Raw genomic sequence first — 23,422 nt, forward strand, 5'->3', positions numbered from 1 at the left:
CGTTAATTTACAAATCGACACGGGATTGTAATGAATCAATATCACTTTATTCAATTTAGCATGGATTGTAATCAGAAAGGCGATAATCAAAACCCACCCCTAATCAAGAACTTGCAAAGTAAAAACATGATCTATGTCAGGTAGCCCTTTTGTTAGTTACATTTAAAAAGAGGATTAGTGTTACTGTGCGCTGGCTGAGTCTGTTTCTTTTCTTAGAAATAGTTTCTCCTGCCCTGGAGAAAATCCACTTGCATGGAACAGAAGAGGCTGTGGAGTGCAGGAACTACATTGCAAGCTGGTAGATATGCAGGTATTCCTGGGTCCTGCAGACTATCACCTAACAACAATAAACAAAATGATTTTCTAAACTGTAGCAATGTAATGTACGTATAGTGTCAAATACATTGTTGTAGTCTTCATCAGCTTTAATTCACATAGAAGTGTTCCTAAAGTCATATGCTGTAATGGCATTTCCATTATGAAAACATGATTTTGGACATGTCAGGTTTTTCACTTCGGCAGATAAAATGAATTGAGCAAAATCAACTCAAAATCCCGCGAATGATTCACCTGCCTGTAAACCACTGAAACACTTGTGTTCGGAATGAAGCTTCGGACGTCACCGATCACGTGACTCTGGCCAAACGACACAGTGCTTCTGCAGTGTGTTGTTTTTTGGGTACACACCGGAGCGCCAGCTTCAAGCGGGCCATCATTAGTCTAATGGGTAGATGTAATCAATAAACCGTTCTTATGTAAACATGCATCATGGTGTGGTATTTCTTTGCCTGTCACTTCTTTATGTTGGTAAATAAAATACATGCAAAATACATATAATAACATACAACACAGTATGGCGCATGCCTCTGCTGTGAGGTCCTGCCTCCAGGTACTTAGCAATTAACCACTGGACACCTGGACAAATCTGTTTATAGATCATATGATATTTGCTACATCTCTGATATATTTTGAAACTGGGGAAAGAACTGATTGTGAACTGGGTGGGGGGAATCCTTGCGAACATGTGAAATACAAAAATTCAGATTCAAATTCAAATTTTATTTGTCACATACAAATAATCATATAACATGATGCATTCAAGGTTATCCTGTGTGGCTTCTATTCAAGAAAAGAATTTGTTCCACTGTGCGAGGACTGAGTCTGTTCCTTTTCTTGGATATGATTTCCCCTGCCTTAGAGAAGATCCTCTCACATGGAACGGATGATGCTGGGGTGCACATAAACTGCAAAGCAAGTTTATGAAGATGGGGGTATACATTCTTCCTGGTTGCCCAGAAGCGGAGCGGATCCTCTGTCTGGGGAATCAAAGGATCTGCCATGTACCTCTGTACTTCCACTGTGGCATCTGCTGTGGCATTCCTCACCTGCCTCTCCACCATATGGCTGTCCAGCAAATCCCACAGCCCACCACCTGAAAGACTAATGGAATTAAATAGCTGCACATTCTGTAGACTGACATTTCCAGATGTATTTTAAAATGACATCACATGTGAATATTCAACTGTAAGTGTTACTAAAGATATCTAATGAAATTTATATTTCGACAAGCAGATTGTCGTTTTGTTAAGAAATGTCTAATAGTCACATATTTCCAATAACGGAATTGAAACTTTGGGATATTAAAGCATATTCTTACTATTGAGACATGTTTAGAATATGCTGGAACCCTGTCATTGTGTTATGGACTTCAGGTCAACAAAAGCCATACCTGACTGAGTTGCAGAACTGGTTGCTGGCTCTGGCTGTGACGAGGTAGATGGGATAGGAGGGACGGGCATGATCTGGTCTTTTTCATTTTCAATGATGGTGGCACATTCTGCAGTCAGACGTCTCACTGCAGCTTGAGCATTGGTCTGACTGCAAAACCCCACAGCCTTGAATCTTGGATCAAGCAGGGTAGCAATGGTCATGACACTCATTGTTTCCAAGTGAGACGAACATTCACCCAGCATTCTTGTGAGGTTCATGCACAGCTGGCGGGCTTTGTCATCCAGAACTTGAGGTTGTTTTTTAGCAATTGCATACCGCAGCATGCAGACAAGTGGAATGACTTTGGACCCAGATACTGTCTGCTCTCCAGAAAGTTCAGCAGTGGCTGTGTAAAAAGGAGAAAGCACCTCCAGGCACTCTTTAACTGAGTGGTACTCCTCAGCAGTGACAGGTGTGAGATCTGTTCTCATTGAGACAAGGGCAGCACTAACTGGCTCTCTCTCCTCATACAGACGCTGCAGCATGGTGTATGTGCTGTTCCACCTGGTATCAACCTCCTGAAGGAGCTTTAGATGTGATCTGCCCATCTGCTGCTGCATTTGGCAGAGCTTCTCCTTTGCTGTTGTGCTAGATCGGAAATAGCTTACCAATTTACGTGCCTTACCTCTGATCTCCTCAAGCCCAGGCGTGTTGTCAATTGATTTTCTCACAATGAGGTTCAGAGTATGTGCAATGCACTTTGTGTGGCGCACTTTCAATATTTTAGATGAGGCAATCATGTTTGGTGCTGCATCAGTGACGAGGCATCTGACTTTATTTTGGATGCCCCACTCCTCCATCAAAACCTTTTTCACCTCAGCAATATTTTCTGTTGTATGTGCCTTTGGGAAATGTCCCACTCCTAGCAACACTGTGGACAGTGTATTTTGTTCATTGACAAAATGACATGTCACAGCCAAGTAGGCATCCATATGAATGGATGTCCACATGTCACTGGTGAGACTGACAGCTGTAGCCTTCTCCACTTCTCTCTTTGCTCTCTCCTTTTCCTCCTTGAACTTTTCCGCCACCATTTCCTTTAGAGCCTTTCTGGTGGGGATTGTGTAGGTTGGGTCCAAGACACCAACAAACTGTCTGAAACCAGCATCGTCAACAATGGAAAAGGGCTGCGAGTCCTTCACGATCATGTTCACCAAAGCAGCATCGACCACCTGCTGTCTGGTCTGAGTGGGATTTGTGTGCATGATCCCTTCAATACACAAAAACATTTGAATGTGAGGATGGAAATAGGCTTAACTGTGTTGTATAAGTTGATTAGTCTTTAATGCCAGTATTCACAGGTAGTTCAATGGTTATTATGTGTTGTGGGATAAAGTAAATGGGCCTCCCATCTTACCAATAGCCTGCGGACATTACATAGGAAGCGGAAGAACCACCAACCAGTGCATCCTCTCACCCAGAAAGTGAAGTCAAACGCAACTAGAAAAATTTGCATTTCCTGCGAAAATGCAGTGTGGATGCCTTAACGGCTGAAGATATCTGCTGAAAAAAGCTGAAAAAGTTGAAACAAAAAAAAAAAAAAAAAAAAAAAAAAAGATGCCCTGAGCAGGATTCGAACCTGGCCCTCCTGGTCAAAGGGCAGCTATTTAGCTCACTGAGCCAAACACTTTCTCACAAAGAAAAGGTGGAGAGATTGACAATTGTGCTAGCAGAATTTGGGCAAAAAAAAGGGGGTGAAAATTCTGCTGAAAAGAGTTCAAGCAGCAGAATTTCTGCTGAAAAGAGGTGACTGAGCAGAATTCTGCTGAAAAGAGGTTTTTGCTGAAAAAGAGCTGAAAAAGTTTGGATTTGTGCTGAAAAGGGGTTAAAAAAACTGAAAATTTTGCTGAAAAGGGGTGAAAAAAATGAAATTTGTGTTGAAAAGAGTTTAAAAAAAGTTTAACTGTTAAGTGAAAGAAATGTTGCCATAAGCTGGATTTGAACCCAGGCCTCCCAGTCTGAGAACGGATGCTTATCTCACTGAGGTAAAACACAGCTCAGCCCATCATGCAAAATCAGTGACCACATTGATAATGTGTTCCATTCATTTCAATGGTCAAAAGTCATAACACACATCAGCAGAAATAGCAGAATTTTTTAAAGTTTAAACATAGCATTTCTGCTAAAACTTAGTATTTATGCTAAATAATATTTTTTTCCTGCCAAATCATAGCATTTGTGCTGGAACACAGAAAGTTCCACCAAATCATACAATTTGTACTAAAACATTATTTATGATTTAGCAGAAACATTGGGACTTGGTAGAAATACTATGATTTACATAAAATACTTTGACTTAGCAGAAGTACTACAATCTAGGAAAAAAGTACTAAAGCATAGCAGAAATTCTATCATTGAGCAGAATTACTAGGATTTAGAAGAAATACTAAGATTTGGCACAAACACTGATGTGGCTCAAGAACCTTTATTATGCAGTTATACTATGATTTGGAAGAAATACTATACTTTGGCACAAATACTATGATTTGGAAGAAATACTATGTTTTAGCACAAATACTATGATTTGGCTCAAATACTATAACTATCCTCGGTCAGAAGGAGAGGCTGACATCCAGGGATTAGATTACCACGAGGTGGAGTTTATTGCGGTCAGATGGATGGTACAGGGAGGTATGGCATACAGTAGGAGGATGTGGAGAGGTGATATGGTGTGGTTTCTATGATTAAGAACAGGGTATGCATTACAACATGCATACAGATTAAAGATTAAGAAAACTGGTAACAAATTCCTCCACTACAAATCAGTCTGATGCCACTTTTTACAGGGTTCCCGTTTACTAAGGCACTACCCAAAAGGCGCCACAAGAGGGCACTCCAACACAAGAGATGACCTATTTACACTGATGCACTTAGTAAACAGCCCCTACTTAGCCACTACATAATACAGTGATATTACAGTATACAAATTCACACAAATACTATGATTTGGCAGAAATACTATGACTGAGTAGTAATACTATAACATAACAGATTTCCTAAAAAAAACTATTAAATTGCAGTAATTCTATGACTTGGCAGAGATACTACGTTTTAGCACAAATACTATAACAACGCAGAAATACTATGACTTAGTAGTAATACTATAACATAACAGTTCAATGTTCTTGCACAAATACCACAATATGGCAGAAATACTATGTTTTAGCACAAATACTGTGATTTGGTATAAATACTATGATTTGGCACACATACTATATTCCGCAGATACACTATAACATAACAGATATTCTACAACTTAGTAGTAATACTATAACATAACAGAATTATTATTTGGGCACAAATACCACGATTTGGCAAAAATACTATGATTGGGTACAAATACTATGATTTGGCAATAATACTGCATTTTAACACAACTACTGAGATTTAATTGAAATACTATGATTTAGAAGAAATACTATTACTCCATACAAATACGATACTTTGGGACAAATACTATGTTTTGGTTCCAATACTATGATGTGCAACAAATACTATGATTTGGCACAAGTACTATGATTTAGTACAAATACTATGATTTGGCAGAAATACTATGCCTTAGTAGTAATACTATAACATAAGAGATATACTATGGTTTTGCAGACATACTATGTTTTTGCACAAATACCATGATTTGGCACAAATGCTATGATTTAGCAGAAATACTATGATTGGGTACAAATACTATGATTTGGCAATAATACTGCGTTTTAACAACAACTACTGAGATTTGATTGAAATACTATGATTTAGAAGAAATACTATGACTCCATACAAATACGATGCTTTGGCACAAATACTATGATTTGGCAGAAATACTATGACTTAGTAGTAATACTATAACATAACAGATTTCCTAAAAAAAACTATGAAATTGCATTAATTCTATGACTTGGCAGAGATACTACGTTTTAGTACAAATACTATAACAATGCAGAAATACTATGACTTAGTAGTAATACTATAACATAACAGTTCAATGTTCTTGCACAAATACCACAATATGGCAGAAATACTATGTTTTACCACAAATACTGTGATTTGGTATAAATACTGCGATTTGGCACACACACTATGATTTGGCAGAAATACTATGCCTTAGTAGTAATACTATAACATAACAGATATACTATGGTTTTGCAGACATACTATGTTTTTGCACAAATACCATGATTTGGCACAAATGCTATGATTTAGCAGAAATACTATGATTGGGTATAAATACTATGATTTGGCACAAGTACTATGATTTAGTACAAATACTATGATTGGGCAGAAGTACCATGTTTCAGTACAAATACTATGATTTGGCAGGAATACTCTGGTTTAGCAGAAATACTGTAATTTGGCATAAATACTATAATTTGGGATAAATACTATGATTTGGCACATATAATATATTCAGCACATATATTATAAAATAACAGAAATGTTTGGCCCCAAAACCATGATTTTGCACAAATACCATGATTTTGCAAAAATACTATGAATTGGCAGAAATACTATGATTTAGCAGAAGTACTAAGATGTAGTAGAAGTACTTTGCTTTAGCAGAAATACTATGATTGAGGAGTAATACCTAAACATAGGAGAAATATTGATACACAGACACACATACACAGACAGTAAAGGGAACAGGAGCTGTTGAGAGTCTGGGCTTGGTATATGTAGGTCAGTTAAATTAGCTGCACCTGCTGTAGTCAGCCCTTACACACGCAGGCACAGAGAGAGGTGTGAGTTTTCTTCAGTGTATTTCTGACATTCAGGATTCCCCTCGAACAAATGGCCATAATTTCCTAACCGTAGAGGCTAGAACGGTCATTCAGGCATCGTTTTATTCAGAAGAGATGGGGGAATCTTCAGGTCTTCATAATTCAGAGATAAAACATAAATTATTAAAGATATATGACTTGTAATACACTGTAACTGAGTAGAGGCGAAGCAAAAACTGCCTTGACTTGCGCTCAAACAACCTTTGGTAACTCTAAATCTATATGGAGCATCAAAATCATTCTTTCACCGTAAGAAACAGCAGGCTTTGGTGAACAGTCATGGAAATTTTCAGGGCTCTGTGGAAATCCATCAAAAAGATATGACGAGAGAAAAAAGTGGTTCATTTCCAGAGATTGAAATCTGATGAAATCTGAGCGAGGGACAAATTTCCTACCCTCAAACAAGTCCAACTCATTTCAGAATGGTAATAGGTGAGAAAGAAATTCTTGAATTGTGAACGTCAGGAGTGTCTGAACATATACGGGGACAAGCCTCATGTCTTAACTTCGCTTCGTTAAGGAGATATGACAATTTGAAAATGCCTCTCATTAGAGAAATCCAGCGGTGATTTTGAACAAACTCTCCATTGAGTTTATATGGAGAGTTTTCTGATTTTGTGTTACTCTGAGGAGATTTGCAAAATATCTATGAGTCCCACAACAATGATAGTGACATTTTCTGAAAGCCAGCAAAAATACCTACGTTTTGATGTATAATTTGTGGGGCTTGAGTGGAAATTGAGCGAGTAGCAAGAAGTTGTTTGGACATGAAGAGAAAATTCAAACAGTTTCACTGTCCCCTCTGAGTTAATTGCATAGCAACCATAGCAACGCATGTATTTTCTGAAAAATCACAATTTTGCAACTGAAAACTCAAAGAGGGATAAGATTAAAACGGTAGAAGATCTGAAAAAGCTGAATCATACAGGAATAGCCAAATCATTTGAGAACATTTTAAAGTTTGAATGGAGTTTCTAGGTGAAAGTATGAGGCAGTAGTTAAGTTTCAAAGACAAGAAAGTTTTAGCAGAATTGTGGAAGTTTCCCATTCATTTCAATGGGACAAATTAAAGGAAAAAAGTGTAATATTTTAAAAAGTATAATAGTAATAAACACCAAAAGTCATAGCCGGCATTAGCAGAAAGAGCAGAACAGTTTAGAGTTTGAACGGTGAAAATAGCACAAAAATTGTGGAAGTAGATCCACGGCAAAAAGTGTACGGAAACACCCGGAATAATAATAAAGAAGAAAGAGAAACAGGATCTCAATAGTGTGGATGCCTATTAAGGCATCCACACAATTAGTGACATTTTGTGCTAGTGATGTGAGACATGAATGAATGAATGACTGAATAATGGTTGATGTCCATACCATGAATGCTTGGATTCACTGTCATTGTACTCGTAGATGAGACCGCATTGTGCTTAGCACGGAGATGCCTCAGCATCGATGAGGTGTTGTTGTTGTAGGCCAGCTGCTGGTCACAGACCAAGCACCGAACCTAAGTAGTACATGGAGTGATCCTAGTGTTATTTATGCACACTACCCCCCCCCCCCCCCACACACACACACACACACACAGATAGAGCTCTCTCTCTCTCTCTCTCTCTATATATATATATATATATATATATATATATATACCAAGCTGATCTACAATACGGCAACAGTTATCAGTGAGATGCTTGGCTACAAGTTGAACAGCGACAAGGGGCAGTACCCTCCATGGAGAAGGAGGCTAGAGGGCAAGATCAAAGTAGCACGGAGGGAGGTTAGCCAACTAACGGAGTTGCAGAAAGGTGCGACAAATAAGGTGCCTAAGAAATACAGCAAGCTGTCCATACCTGAGGCCTTGGAAACTGCCAAGCAAAGACTCACAGCCTTGGCCAGCCGCTTGAGGAGGTACACCAGAGAGATAGAAGGCAGGAGAATAAACCAGCTGTTCTCCACAGAACCAGCAAAGGTGTACTTTCAGTGGCAAGGGAACAATAAGAGAACAGCACCACCAAGGCTGGAGACGGAGCAATACTGGAAGAGCATATGGGAGAAGGATGCAACCCATAACGGCAATGCTCAGTGGCTAGAGGATCTGAGGGCAGACCACAGCGACCTCCCTGAACAGGGTCCAGTAACCATCACAGTGGCAGATATCCAAGAAAGGGTCTCCAGTATGAAGAGTTGGACAGCACCAGGGCCCGACATGGTTCACGCCTACTGGCTGAAGAAGCTGACTGCACTCCACGAGCGTCTGGCAACACAAATGAACCAGCTGCTAGTTAACGAGAGACACCCGGAATGGCTAACTGAAGGCCGGACGGTCCTGATCCCCAAGGACCCCAAGAAGGGACCGGTCCCCTCCAACTACCGACCAATAACCTGCCTCAGTACTACATGGAAGCTCCTGTCAGGCATCATATCGGCTAAGATGAACAGGCACATGGGTCAATACATGAGCGGGACACAGAAAGGAATTGGCAAGAATACCAGAGGCGCAAAACACCAGCTACTGGTAGACAGAACAGTCAGCCGAGACTGCAAGACTAGGCTGACCAACCTGTGCACTGCCTGGATTGATTACAAGAAGGCCTATGACTCAATGCCCCACAGCTGGATACTGGAATGCCTAGAATTGTACAAGATCAATGGGACCCTAAGAGCCTTCATCAGGAACTCAATGGGGATGTGGCGTACAACACTAGAGGCCAACTCCAAGCCCATAGCACAAGTCACCATCAAGTGCGGGATCTACCAAGGAGATGCTCTGTCCCCACTGCTGTTCTGCATAGGCCTGAACCCCCTCAGTGAGATCATTAACAAGACTGGCTACGGATACCGACTACGGAACGGAGCAGTTGTCAGCCACCTCCTGTACATGGATGACATCAAGCTGTATGCCAAGAGTGAACGAGACATCGATTCACTGATCCACACTACCAGGCTATACAGCAATGACATTGGAATGTCGTTCGGACTGGAGAAGTGTAGTCGGATGGAAACAAAGAGAGGGAAGGTAGTCAGAACTGAGGGGATTGAACTACCAGAAGGCAACATTGCAGACATAGAGGACAGTTACAAGTACTTGGGGATCCCGCAGGCGAATGGGAACCATGAAGAGGCCGCTAGAAAAGCTGCAACCACCAAGTACCTGCAGAGGGTCAGGCAAGTCCTGAGGAGTCAGCTGAATGGTAAGAACAAGATCCGGGCCATCAACACGTACGCCCTGCCCGTGATCAGGTACCCTGCTGGGGTAATAGGCTGGCCAAAGGAGGAGATAGAAGCCACTGACATAAAGACAAGAAAGCTCCTTACCATGCATGGAGGGTTTCACCCCAAATCCAGCACCCTGAGGCTGTACGCTAAGCGGAAGGAAGGGGGCCGGGGACTGGTGAGTGTCAGCACCACAGTCCAGGATGAGACAACGAACATCCAAGAATACATTAGGAAGATGGCCCCAACTGACCGAGTGCTCAGTGAATACCTCAGGCAGCAGAAACCCAAGAAAGAGGAGGGAGACGAGGAACCATCATGGAAGGACAGGCCCCTGCACGGTATGTACCACCGGCAGATAGAGGAGGTGGCTGATATCCAGAAATCCTACCAGTGGCTGGACAAAGCTGGACTGAAAGACAGCACAGAGGCACTAATCATGGCAGCACAAGAACAAGCTCTGAGCACAAGATCCATAGAGGCTGGGGTCTATCACACCAGGCAAGACCCCAGGTGCAGGCTGTGTAAAGATGCCCCAGAGACAATCCAGCACATAACAGCAGGGTGCAAGATGCTAGCAGGCAAGGCATACATGGAACGCCATAACCAAGTGGCCGGCATAGTGTACAGGAACATCTGTGCCGAGTATAACCTGGAAGTCCCGAGGTCAAAATGGGAGATGCCCCCAAGGGTGGTGGAGAATGAACGAGCTAAGATCCTGTGGGACTTCCAGATACAGACGGACAAAATGGTGGTGGCTAACCAACCGGACATAGTGGTGGTAGACAAACAGAAGAAGATGGCCGTAGTGATCGATGTAGCGGTTCCGAATGACAGCAATATCAGGAAGAAGGAACACAAGAAGCTGGAGAAATACCAAGGGCTCAGAGAAGAGCTCGAGAGGATGTGGAGGGTGAAGGTAACGGTGGTCCCCGTGGTAATCGGAGCACTAGGTGCGGTGACTCCCAAGCTAGGCGAGTGGCTCCAGCAGATCCCAGGAACAACATCGGAGATCTCTGTCCAGAAGAGTGCAGTCCTGGGAACAGCTAAGATACTGCGCAGGACCCTCAAGCTCCCAGGCCTCTGGTAGAGGACCCGAGCTTGAAGGATAAACCGCCCGCAGGGGCGTGCTGGGTGTTTTGTTTTTTATACATATATATATATATATATATATATATATATATATATATATATATATATATATATATATATACATATATATATACATATATAGATTAGATTAGATAGAACTTTATCAATCCCTCGGGTGGGTTCCTCTGGGAAATTCGATGTATATATATATACATATATATACATATATATATATACATATATATATGTATATATATGTATATATATATACATATATATATATATATATATGTGTGTGTGTGTGTGTGTGTGTAAAGACAAGGTTTGTGAACTTTTCAGTCAAAATAAACAAATGCAAAACAGAGGCAAACAAGAACAGAAAGCTGGCAAACCTACCCGATTGACCGAAATCAACTCAAAATATTCCCACACGCCAGAACGTCCTCTCTTCCTTGCTGGTTCCATATCTGTCAGTGGAATGGTCACCTCTTCGCTCTCTGTCACCATCAACACACTCCACGAATCCCGTGGATGATTCACTTCCTTATATCCGTTTGAATAAGGTACCGAAGCAGTTACGTGCGTAATGAAGCTTCGGACATCACTGGTCACGTGACTTTTCCCTAGTTTCATGTTTTTCTCGTGCCATCAGCCACAATAAAGGCTCGCTTTATTTTTGAAACTTAGTTTTGTCTCCACCGTGTCTGCGTCTGGGTCCACCTCACCCCGCCGTGACACTTATGACTAAATAATCAAACTGGTTGACTTTCTTAAAAATAAAAAAGTTCCAACAGAATACTGGGTTAGACCTACTAACATGTTTTCAACATGACACATGAAAACACATTACGACTAAACAGATTCAGTCGTAGTAGTCTTATGCTCTTTGTGAATTACCAAATGACCACCTGTTGGAATTTATTTAAGGTTTTCCCTAATCCACGCAGCGTAAAAAAAAAATCATTAAAAGCCTGAACTTGCACTATACTCCAAGATCTAAGCCTACGTATCCTTTGTGAGTCTCAGCCTCTCAGCTCCCCTCTTTCACATACATTCATACAAAGCATTCTTGCAGAACACAATGAGGTTTGTGATTTTATAGTTTGATTTGGACAGTTCTTGGAAGCAGTGATACACTGTCCTGTCACATACCTTATTAACTGACAGTGAGTTTTATCGAGGTGGCTATATTTAAGGAAGCATTTGAGTGCTTGGGAGTGATTAGCAGTCTTGCTACATGCTCGCTGTGCCTGATTCGGACTGAATCTGTGTCCTGAAATAACTCAAGTGAACTCAGTATTTAAAAGTTCCTTAATAATTTAATGAAACCACAGCTGTAACAAGCCTTGCATGTATGACAAAAATGGGACTTAAATGTTATCAATGTTATCATTTTATAAGGTCAGCAAAATTACCTATTGTGTGAAAAGGATTGTTGTTAGCAGCCTATGGTTCAGGACATAGAGTGAATTATTTGTCAGTATACTGACAAATTCAAAAGTGTTAAATGTTTTGGTGTTAGTAGTCTTCTTGCAAAAGTAGAGTTAATTTTACTCTAAGTAGAGTCACATTCTTTTAATGTAACTCTGAGGTGTAAAATGATAGTAGTTAAAATCGAGTGTTAAAAATGAGTGTTTCTCTGTCAAATCTGGAGGTGTTACAATGGAAACATTAACTCTTGACCTCTTAACTCTGAACTCCTAGAGGGGCTATGACACCAACAGAGTAAATTCACAGACTCCGCCCCCAGCACGGCTCCAATCGAAGCTGAAGTGAAGCCGTTTCAGAACATTTTGCTCTACATATTTGAGTTGTTTGCCATGCTTGGTAAGTAATTTTTTCAAAGATTGTTTCAATTATTTCTATTAGCTTTTACTTCTGTGGCTCTTTGGAGTTGAGACAAAGCTGTGTGAAAGGCATTAGCCATGTTGCTCGCTGATAGCATAATATTCTGTTTTAGCTAGCTGAAAGGTATTGTTTGCAGGCAAATACCACACAGTGTCAATAGAAAATTGTACTTAGTAGTCAGTATAATCTTTTAATGATATAAGTTTGCATATGGTAGAATACTGCATGTAATCATTAGTGTTTAGAAGTATATAGTTGGTGGCATATTGAAAGAATGTCTCATCCTAGGGGGTCTGTGACATTCCAGGGTGTTCTGGCGTTCACCCCCACATCCTGGGAGTATGGGAGAGGTCGTACCTTGTTTTATTGTTTTACGGTACGATTAACGTAGCTATGTCAGTTTTAGTCTAAGTGCCTTTTTTACATATAGATGAACTGTTGGATTTTCCAGACCAGCAGGTTAAGGGAAGTCGTTTACGGGGTCACACTCTGACACACACACACACACACACCTCCACATTCCAATGTAAGGAACAAACGCTCACTGAAGCATATAAATAAAGACCAGGGCAGTCTCTGTTCTGGAGGCTGCCCTTGCTAGCAAGAAGTTCTGTGTGTTTCTCTTCTCTGATTCTCTACTGAAGAAGGGTTTTAGAATATATCTCTTAACACACAGCCTTGAAAAAAAGCTTGCATGTGAATTTTCAGTCAAACTTTTGGTCAAATACACCTAAAACAATGTCTAGAATGTGAAATGTTGGTATAATGGTGCTACTTGAAGCCTGAAAATGATCTCCTATAAAAAAACGAGCAAACAGCAGTAGCTGACGTCCTGACTGGATTCTACGTTAGTATTTAGATCCCTCCAGAGTTTTGTGCACACGGTTTAGGTAAAAATGAAAAAGGAAAATACTTTACACAAGTAATGGCTCAAAGAGGATTCCTTTTTTTTTTTTACTGTGCTGCAATTGTTTACTGGATTATTTGTGCCATTAATTAGTGTCAACTAATTTTTATTCAATCTCTGCACAGGATATGCTTGTGAAGATGGAATATGGGGGAGAGCAGAAGTGCGTTGAAGTTCCACAAAGGGATGAATGAAGGACATGCATATTGTATTGAAGAAATAAGTGATGAGAATGCTGTTATTTGCATTTACCATGTCAGACCTTTTGATAAACAAAATTCTAATGAAAGTGAGAACATGTACACTGTTACATCTTTCAGAAAATGTCTTGAAATTGTGGTGCACAGTTCAGAATAAATGTTTTTCAAAAACCATTGCGTCATTTTAGTAAATGTTTATTTCCAAAAGAAATTTCTAGAAGTTCAGAACAGGAAAATTCCCGCTTTTTAGAATTAATTAGAAGATAACTCTTACGTAGTTAAACTAAAATACTCTTTGAGAGTTAATATATAAACTCTTAACACCTAGTTAGCATTAGTAAGTGTTAAATTATCAACTCCAGACAGATTTGGTGTTTAACACTGAATCAGAGTTAACGTACCAACTCTCCAAAAAGAGTTAAATTAACACTCTCTGGTGTGGACCCATATAGACACTTTAACAGTGTTGAAATCAAATCTGACAGTGTTAATTTGGACATGCTGGATTTGCTGTGTAGTTACTCCTAGCTCCTCTGGTCTGGTCTCCAAGTGTCCTCAGGAAAGATGCTGAACCTCGGATTGTGTTTTAAGACAGAAAGTATCACACATGTTTAAATGCACAAAAAAAGTGCTGCATGAATGTGCATGTAGCTTTGTGCAAAAGCTGTTGATTCCCGAGGCAATCTCAAACTGTACAGGTGGTGGTGTCATGACATCTGATCAGACATGTGTCTGTGTGATCTTTTATGGGACTTTAATCCCAATTGGAAACATGAATGTATGGCATTGTCATGGTCCTGGGCCATGTTGGCCCAGTATTCTTAGTTTTCTTGTATGTTTGTATTTTGTTCCCTATTTAGGCCATGTTTCCTGAGTTGCCCTGTTGTGTTGTTCCCTGAGTGTTTTCCCTTCGTGGCTTTTACCCCCTGTGTGCCCCTCTGTGTATCTGTGAGCCCTCGTCTCTCCTTATGTTTTATTCCATGTTTTCCCCAGCCCGTTATGTCTGTGTTTTCCCCGTGCTCTCTCTCCTCCTGTCTGAACCTCTGTACTTCCTGTTTGACTGCCCGGCTCCCGTCAGTGTTATGTTCACTCCGCCCTGTCTCGTTATGGTTATCTGTGTCAGCTGTGTTCCCCGTGTGTTCCCACTTTCCTCGTTAACCCTCTGTGTATTTCTGTCTGCGTCTCCCTCAGTTCTGTGTCGCGTTCTCCCTCATTGCTGTGTGGATTCCCTGTGTCTCCCTACGAGTGTTAGTTTATTGATTCCCAGTTTAGTTGAGTTCTGTATTTCCTATGTTCTGCCTGTCAGCAATAAAGCTGCTTTTGAGTTCATCCCCGTGTTTGTGAATCTTGCGATTGGGTCCTCCTCCCGCCTGCCACACAGCCGATCCATGACAGAAGAACGCGACCCCGACATGGACCCAGCGATTCACAACCCCTCCGCTGACCTCCGGGAGGATCTGATTTATACAGTGGAGTATCACTGTCAGGAGTGGGTGGCGCTGCCCGAGGGTGAGTACCGGGAGACCGTAGCCGTCCGTCTACAGCGGATGGTGTCCGGACTCCCGTGGCTATTCGGCGCGCTCCGCCCCCACATCCAGGACTTCCTCGTCTCCACTGTAGGCGTCCTCCCGGAGCAGTCACTCCTGTACGAAGACCCGGAGGATGTTCAGCCCGGCCTGCTGACGGATTCGCGGCCCGGCTCGTCTCCTCCCCCTTCCCGGAGAAAACGGCGTCCCCGCCGTCGCCGTTCCCGAGCAGCGGAGCAGTTTTCACCCCTGGGAGAGTGACCGTGTGTCACACTCTCAGCCCGAGCCTTCGGATCCCGGACTCCATAACTCATGCACAATCGTGAGTGGCGCTGTTTTTTTTTGACACCGGACTTGGATAATTCTGTTCCCTTTTTTTTGGACTCCAGGGACACTATACAGCGAGGCACCTCCGTGCCCGATCATTCACCGGTTGCTCTCGCTGGTAACCCCTGTGTTTTTGAGCCCTCTGATTCAGGAAACGCTCGCAGCGTTTCCTTTGGTTTAGCGGACATGACGGTGTCACCCGTGGAGGTAACTGAACCTAAGACTGTTATTTCTCACCAGACTCATCTACACACTGCTACTAGCATTGTAGCCCCGCAGAACTGTGTTACTCCGCCCTTGGACTCTAGGGTTTCCCGGTCAGAGTTCAGCCATACACCGGTAGCATCATTAGCTCTAGATATAACGGTGCATGCTGAGGAGCACAAACCATCAGAGACTATGTGTTCTGTAGCTGATGCTACCTCTAGTAACTGCTTCATGTTCCAGCCTGTTTTGTCTTTAGACATTGATATTTCGCAGCCATTTCCTCAATCAACCATTGCTCTCTCAGCTCCTCAAGGAGTTACCGAGAATGAGACCTGGGTAGCTGAGAAAGCCAACTTAACGTCTGCTCCTAGCGTTCCGCCCGAGCCAGGTGACACAGAGGCTATTAGCCATTCCTCTACTATGAACAGTTTAACCTTTAACCCAGCTCTTGTATCTGTGACTCCCAGTGTTGCTCCTTTAGTTTCTCAGGTTGTGGTTTTTTCTGTGCCTCAACTTGAAAGTGTTAACTCGGACGTTACCTGTGCAACCTCACCTTTTCCCATGCCTGCTAAGGCCAAGAACCGCAAGGTTTCGTCTGCTATAGACAGACTAGCAAAAGATTTTGGTTTGAGCTCTACCGAGCTATTTGCACAGGTTCACTTTTCTGTTCCCCGGTTAAGTTGGTTTAACTCTGTGCACCATGCTTTTCAGCCAGGTTTCATGGACTCTGTGTGCACTACGTCTCAGGCTACGTCCCGTACAGCTGCGAGTAGCGTGGTTCCACATCCAGGTCATCCGGACGCTGCTTGTATGAGTTTTCCTGTACCTGTGGCTGCCCCTAGACCCACTCTTTCCAAGACTGCTAACGATGCCCTGGACAACTTAAACACAGCAGCGATGCTAGTTCCAGCCCACCATAAGTCTCTGTTTACTGACACTGTATTTGACTCCAACAACTTAGTTCACCCAGTCACTGTTTCTGTTCCTATGTGTCGCTCTCCACCTCCAGTTCCTATAACCAGGGCAGCGCGGGCCCAGCTTTCCCTTGCACCCGTATCAGCTCCTCGGGTGAGGGTGGCTGAGGTCCAGCTGGTCCCTGCTTCTATCCCCAGCCTGGCAGAGGCTCCGTTCATCCCGGCACCCGTACCTACCCCTCGGGTGGTGTTGATGGACATTCAGCCGTCACCTCAACCACAAGCGCACCTACCACTACACCTGGCATCTCTGCCCACAACGCAGTCTGTAGCTCAGTCATTAGCACAGTTTCTTGTTTTGTCACCAGTCCAGACTTTAGCACAGTTAGCAGCTCATTTACCCGCTCAGTCATCCGCTCCGTTGTCACCTCAGTTTCTTCCATTGCTTGTTCAGTTCTTAGCTCAGTTAATAACTTTGTTTCCTGATCAGTCGGTAGTTCAGCAACTCGTCCAGTCACCGCCATCCTCTGCTAGAAGCTCTTGTGAGCTCACTCAGCCAGTTGAGGACAGCGTCGTGCTGACAAAGCTTGGACAGACTGTTAGCCCTGCACAGCCCCAGCCGTTGCCTTCTAAGCCGACTGCGCGCCCTGTGCAGCCACAGTTAGCGTCCCCTCAGCCAGAAGTCTCTGCACCAGCTGGCTCCGCATCTGTTTCCGCTGGGGGTTCAGGAGGACCTCTCCAGCCGCTCCTCGTCTCCGCTGGCGGCTCTGCTCAGCCCGGCCAGCACCTCCTCGTCTCCGCTGGAGGGTCCGAGGGGCCCGTTCAGCCACCAGCTGCTTCACCGGCAGCCTCGTCCTCGTCTGGCCCCGCCTCAGAGTCTTCGTCCTCGTCTGGCCCCCTGAACTGCTCCGTCGTCTCCTTCGCCGCCGCCGCTGCCTTCCGCGCGGCCGGCCCCCTGAACTGCTCTGTCGTCTCCTTCGTCGCCGCCGTTGCCTTGCGCGCGGCCGGCCTCCGGACCAGCTCTGTCACCTGTGCCACCCGCCTGGTCGGCCCCCCGACCGTGTGACCTGTGAACTTTTGTGCCGGTGGGCTCTGGGTCGGCCCGCTGAACTTTATCTGAACTATGGTCTTGTGCTCCTGTGTTTTCTGTTTTTTTTTTTTTTTTTTGTTTTGTTTTTTTGTGTTTTGGTTGTTTCCTGTTCTGGTCCCTCCGTCCTGGTCCCCCGCCTCCCGCCCTGGGTGGGTTGTTTTCTGTTTTTGTCTTGGTTCTCGGGTTTTGGCTGTCGGGTGCCAGCCCTTGTGGGGGGGGGTACTGTCATGGTCCTGGGCCATGTTGGCCCAGTGTTCTTAGTTTTCTTGTATGTTTGTATTTTGTTCCCTATTTAGGCCATGTTTCCTGAGTTGCCCTGTTGTGTTGTTCCCTAAGTGGCTTTTACCCCCTGTGTGCCCCTCTGTGTATCTGTGAGCCCTCGTCTCTCCTTATGTTTTATTCCATGTTTTCCCCCGCCCGTTATGTCTGTGTTTTCCCCGTGCTCTCTCTCCTCCTGTCTGAACCTCTGTACTTCCTGTTTGACTGCCCGGCTCCCGTCAGTGTTATGTTCACCCCGCCCTGTCTCGTTATGGTTATCTGTGTCAGCTGTGTTCCCCGTGTGTTCCCACTTTCCTCGTTAACCCTCTGTGTATTTCTGTCTGCATCTCCCTCAGTTCTGTGTCGCGTTCTCCCTCATTGCTGTGTGGATTCCCTGTGTCTCCCTACGAGTGTTAGTTTATTGATTCCCAGTTTAGTTGAGTTCTGTATTTCCTATGTTCTGCCTGTCAGCAATAAAGCTGCTTTTGAGTTCATCCCCGTGTTTGTGAATCTTGCGATTGGGTCCTCCTCCCGCCTGCCACACAGCCGATCCATGACAGAAGAACGCGACCCCGACATGGACCCAGCGATTCACAACCCCTCCGCTGACCTCCGGGAGGATCTGATTTATACAGTGGAGTATCACTGTCAGGAGTGGGTGGCGCTGCCCGAGGGTGAGTACCGGGAGACCGTAGCCGTCCGTCTACAGCGGATGGTGTCCGGACTCCCGTGGCTATTCGGCGCGCTCCGCCCCCACATCCAGGACTTCCTCGTCTCCACTGTAGGCGTCCTCCCGGAGCAGTCACTCCTGTACGAAGACCCGGAGGATGTTCAGCCCGGCCTGCTGACGGATTCGCGGCCCGGCTCGTCTCCTCCCCCTTCCCGGAGAAAACGGCGTCCCCGCCGTCGCCGTTCCCGAGCAGCGGAGCAGTTTTCACCCCTGGGAGAGTGACCGTGTGTCACACTCTCAGCCCGAGCCTTCGGATCCCGGACTCCATAACTCATGCACAATCGTGAGTGGCGCTGTTTTTTTTTGACACCGGACTTGGATAATTCTGTTCCCTTTTTTTTGGACTCCAGGGACACTATACAGCGAGGCACCTCCGTGCCCGATCATTCACCGGTTGCTCTCGCTGGTAACCCCTGTGTTTTTGAGCCCTCTGATTCAGGAAACGCTCGCAGCGTTTCCTTTGGTTTAGCGGACATGACGGTGTCACCCGTGGAGGTAACTGAACCTAAGACTGTTATTTCTCACCAGACTCATCTACACACTGCTACTAGCATTGTAGCCCCGCAGAACTGTGTTACTCCGCCCTTGGACTCTAGGGTTTCCCGGTCAGAGTTCAGCCATACACCGGTAGCATCATTAGCTCTAGATATAACGGTGCATGCTGAGGAGCACAAACCATCAGAGACTGTGTTCTGTAGCTGATGCTACCTCTAGTAACTGCTTCATGTTCCAGCCTGTTTTGTCTTTAGACATTGATATTTCGCAGCCATTTCCTCAATCAACCATTGCTCTCTCAGCTCCTCAAGGAGTTACCGAGAATGAGACCTGGGTAGCTGAGAAAGCCAACTTAACGTCTGCTCCTAGCGTTCCGCCCGAGCCAGGTGACACAGAGGCTATTAGCCATTCCTCTACTATGAACAGTTTAACCTTTAACCCAGCTCTTGTATCTGTGACTCCCAGTGTTGCTCCTTTAGTTTCTCAGGTTGTGGTTTTTTCTGTGCCTCAACTTGAAAGTGTTAACTCGGACGTTACCTGTGCAACCTCACCTTTTCCCATGCCTGCTAAGGCCAAGAACCGCAAGGTTTCGTCTGCTATAGACAGACTAGCAAAAGATTTTGGTTTGAGCTCTACCGAGCTGTTTGCACAGGTTCACTTTTCTGTTCCCCGGTTAAGTTGGTTTAACTCTGTGCACCATGCTTTTCAGCCAGGTTTCATGGACTCTGTGTGCACTACGTCTCAGGCTACGTCCCGTACAGCTGCGAGTAGCGTGGTTCCACATCCAGGTCATCCGGACGCTGCTTGTATGAGTTTTCCTGTACCTGTGGCTGCCCCTAGACCCACTCTTTCCAAGACTGCTAACGATGCCCTGGACAACTTAAACACAGCAGCGATGCTAGTTCCAGCCCACCATAAGTCTCTGTTTACTGACACTGTATTTGACTCCAACAACTTAGTTCACCCAGTCACTGTTTCTGTTCCTATGTGTCGCTCTCCACCTCCAGTTCCTATAACCAGGGCAGCGCGGGCCCAGCTTTCCCTTGCACCCGTATCAGCTCCTCGGGTGAGGGTGGCTGAGGTCCAGCTGGTCCCTGCTTCTATCCCCAGCCTGGCAGAGGCTCCGTTCATCCCGGCACCCGTACCTACCCCTCGGGTGGTGTTGATGGACATTCAGCCGTCACCTCAACCACAAGCGCACCTACCACTACACCTGGCATCTCTGCCCACAACGCAGTCTGTAGCTCAGTCATTAGCACAGTTTCTTGTTTTGTCACCAGTCCAGACTTTAGCACAGTTAGCAGCTCATTTACCCGCTCAGTCATCCGCTCCGTTGTCACCTCAGTTTCTTCCATTGCTTGTTCAGTTCTTAGCTCAGTTAATAACTTTGTTTCCTGATCAGTCGGTAGTTCAGCAACTCGTCCAGTCACCGCCATCCTCTGCTAGAAGCTCTTGTGAGCTCACTCAGCCAGTTGAGGACAGCGTCGTGCTGACAAAGCTTGGACAGACTGTTAGCCCTGCACAGCCCCAGCCGTTGCCTTCTAAGCCGACTGCACGCCCTGTGCAGCCACAGTTAGCGTCCCCTCAGCCAGAAGTCTCTGCACCAGCTGGCTCCGCATCTGTTTCCGCTGGGGGTTCAGGAGGACCTCTCCAGCCGCTCCTCGTCTCCGCTGGAGGGTCCGAGGGGCCCGTTCAGCCACCAGCTGCTTCACCGGCAGCCTCGTCCTCGTCTGGCCCCGCCTCAGAGTCTTCGTCCTCGTCTGGCCCCCTGAACTGCTCTGTCGTCTCCTTCGTAGCCGCCGTTGCCTTGCGCGCGGCCGGCCTCCGGACCAGCTCTGTCACCTGTGCCACCCGCCTGGTCGGCCCCCCGACCGTGTGACCCGTGAACTTTTGTGCCGGTGGGCTCTGGGTCGGCCCGCTGAACTTTATCTGAACTATGGTCTTGTGCTCCTGTGTTTTCTGTTTTTTTTTTTTTTTGTTTGTTTTTTTTTGTTTCCTGTTTTGTTTCCTGTTTTGATTCCCAGTTTAGTTGAGTTCTGTATTTCCTATCAGCAATAAAGCTGCTTTTGAGTTCATCCCCGTGTTTGTGAATCTTGCGATTGGGTCCTCCTCCCGCCTGCCACACAGCCGATCCATGACAGGCATGTGTCACGAAAAGAGGAAAAATATGTATAGTTGTTTCAGCTGGAGCCTTTAACACACAGATATTGTACTAGAGACATAAATCAAACCCATTATGTCATAGACATAAAACTGTACGGTGGTCTGTGTGAAAAGATGTTACATAGCTTCTGCCATTTTCCCCACAGATGTCTCTAGGAAGTAAGTTTAATTGGAAACATGTAAAACTACTGTTCTGTTAATTTGAGTATTCACTATTGGCTTTGTACGAGTACGAGTATTTCAGCCCTTTGATGTTCCATATAGTTTTCTTAAATACTCCTTAAGATACATCTGCAACAGAACTTAAGCCACCTGGAATGTACCTGTGGCAAAATGAATGGACTAGAGAGAGCTATTTTGTATAAAAAGCCCCATAACTTACAATGTCAAGACAAGCTATGAAGTTCAGGGATTTCAGTGCAGACTGCCGAGACTGAATTATGCTGAGAAACAAGGCCTGGTTATAAAACTATCTCGAAAGTTTCCGCTGTTCTTATTGGCCTCAATAATTCAGTTTTAATTTCATTTCAGTATGGCTCCAAACCACAGCATTCATCTCGAGACACTTCATGTTTTAAGGTAAAGATCTTATAGTAATAGGTTGGGGAAAAAAACAACAATCAGACAAGCAAACACTTTCAAACACTTGGCGACAGTCGGAAGGAAAAACTCTTAACAGGAAGAAACCTCCAGGAGAACCAGTCTCAGCCATCTGTCATGACCAGTTGGGGGTGAGGGAAGTGAGATGGGACAATAACAATAACTAATGATTAAATGCAACGTGGTGTTGTCATGGTACCCGGTTCATTTATGCAGAGTTTTAAGTTTTGGGATGTTTTGAGGGTTTTCAATTAATCCTGTTCTACAGATTTTTGGGTACACTCTTGGTTAACATAAGTTTTTGTGTTTGCAATCCAAAATCTCCTGTTTGTTTTTAATTCCTAGTGCCTTTATGTTTTATTATCTGTATTTCTGGTTCATGGTTTCTTGTGTGATTATGTTTAGTCATCATTTTTTGTTGTTCCTTTATTGCTTCCCAGTCATTTCTCTGCCTGTTTATCCCCTGTCAAGTTCACATGTTTCAGTCTGTGTCTCTGTGTTTAGTAACAGCAATAAACCTGCCTCTTTCAGTTAATCATTTCTGTCTCTAGGTCCTGCATTTAAGTCCTGCCTTGCCTATCACACAGCACACTATGACAGGTGTGAAGAAAGGTGATTGAAGAAGACATGCTCACTGCATCATGGGAAGGCTTCTCTTCATCTCAGTGTGGAGTCCATGCAACTCTGGCCCACAATAAATAAAAAAAACATGAAAACATGAAAACAATGGTGTGGTTTCCCTCAACAGTCACTTCAAAATCAGATGTAATAGCAGCGTAAAAGAGACAAATATGAAGCAAAGTATACTCAAAAATAAATACTGATAATCACTTATAATCAGTGATGGGAATAACGGCGTTACTAACGGCGTTACTTTTTTCAGTAACGAGTAATCTAACTAACTACTATTCCTATCGTTACAACGCCTTTACAGTTACTAATAAGAAAATGCGGTCCGTTACTATTTTTCAACAAACAGACGGTTGAAGCTGTGTTCAGCTTACCGCATCTTATATCAGCTGCATGGAAGCAGCTGTAAGTAATCTGGACGCTACAGCTTTAAGCAGCTGTGCGCTCCCGCGGACGGTAATCACGATCACTGTCTAGCACAACACCTGGAGCTCAGGGGGCAAAACAATTGCATGAGTGCTGCTGTTTGACCGATCACATGACGGCTTATAGACAAAGCAACAAGGTGACATATACCAGTTTTTAAATTGTGTTGATAGGCCACGTAAAACCAGAGTCATGATAAACAATATCTATGCAGCGTTTTTCCCTAGTTTCGTCACGTTTACTGTCTAGCACTCGCTGCTT

The 23,422-nt window shown here is 44.3% G+C and overlaps 1 protein-coding gene across 1 annotated transcript; it reads right to left on the minus strand.

Moving 5' to 3' along the window:
- Positions 1-1,691: 1,691 nt before the first annotated feature.
- On the minus strand, positions 1,692-11,347 carry LOC146708800 (E3 SUMO-protein ligase ZBED1-like). The gene is made up of 3 exons (XM_085457929.1): positions 11,237-11,347; positions 7,943-8,042; positions 1,692-2,980 (listed from the first exon to the last, which is right to left on the minus strand). Exons 1-3 carry the CDS (start codon positions 11,345-11,347, stop codon positions 1,692-1,694), a joined length of 1,500 nt encoding a protein of 499 aa, XP_085314055.1.
- Positions 11,348-23,422: the final 12,075 nt, after the last annotated feature.

The sequence above is a fragment of the Copadichromis virginalis genome, linkage group LG5 (genome assembly GCF_057382275.1).
Source record: "Copadichromis virginalis isolate Kocher_CV1m ecotype Utaka linkage group LG5, C_Virginalis_male_GT1.1, whole genome shotgun sequence".
Classification (NCBI taxonomy): Eukaryota; Metazoa; Chordata; class Actinopteri; order Cichliformes; family Cichlidae; genus Copadichromis; species Copadichromis virginalis.

What these genes read in the sequence shown, in the direction of transcription:
- LOC146708800 (XM_085457929.1), bottom strand. Translation starts at nt 11,347, where the DNA reads ATGGTGACAGAGAGCGAAGAGGTGACCATTCCACTGACAGATATGGAA. An exon ending in AGTTGATTTCGGTCAATCGG is followed by an intron (nt 8,043 to 11,236) that starts GTAGGTTTGCCA and finishes TGTACTACTTAG; the next exon opens with GTTCGGTGCTTGGTCTGTGA. An exon ending in CAATGCGGTCTCATCTACGA is followed by an intron (nt 2,981 to 7,942) that starts GTACAATGACAG and finishes TGTGTATTGAAG; the next exon opens with GGATCATGCACACAAATCCC.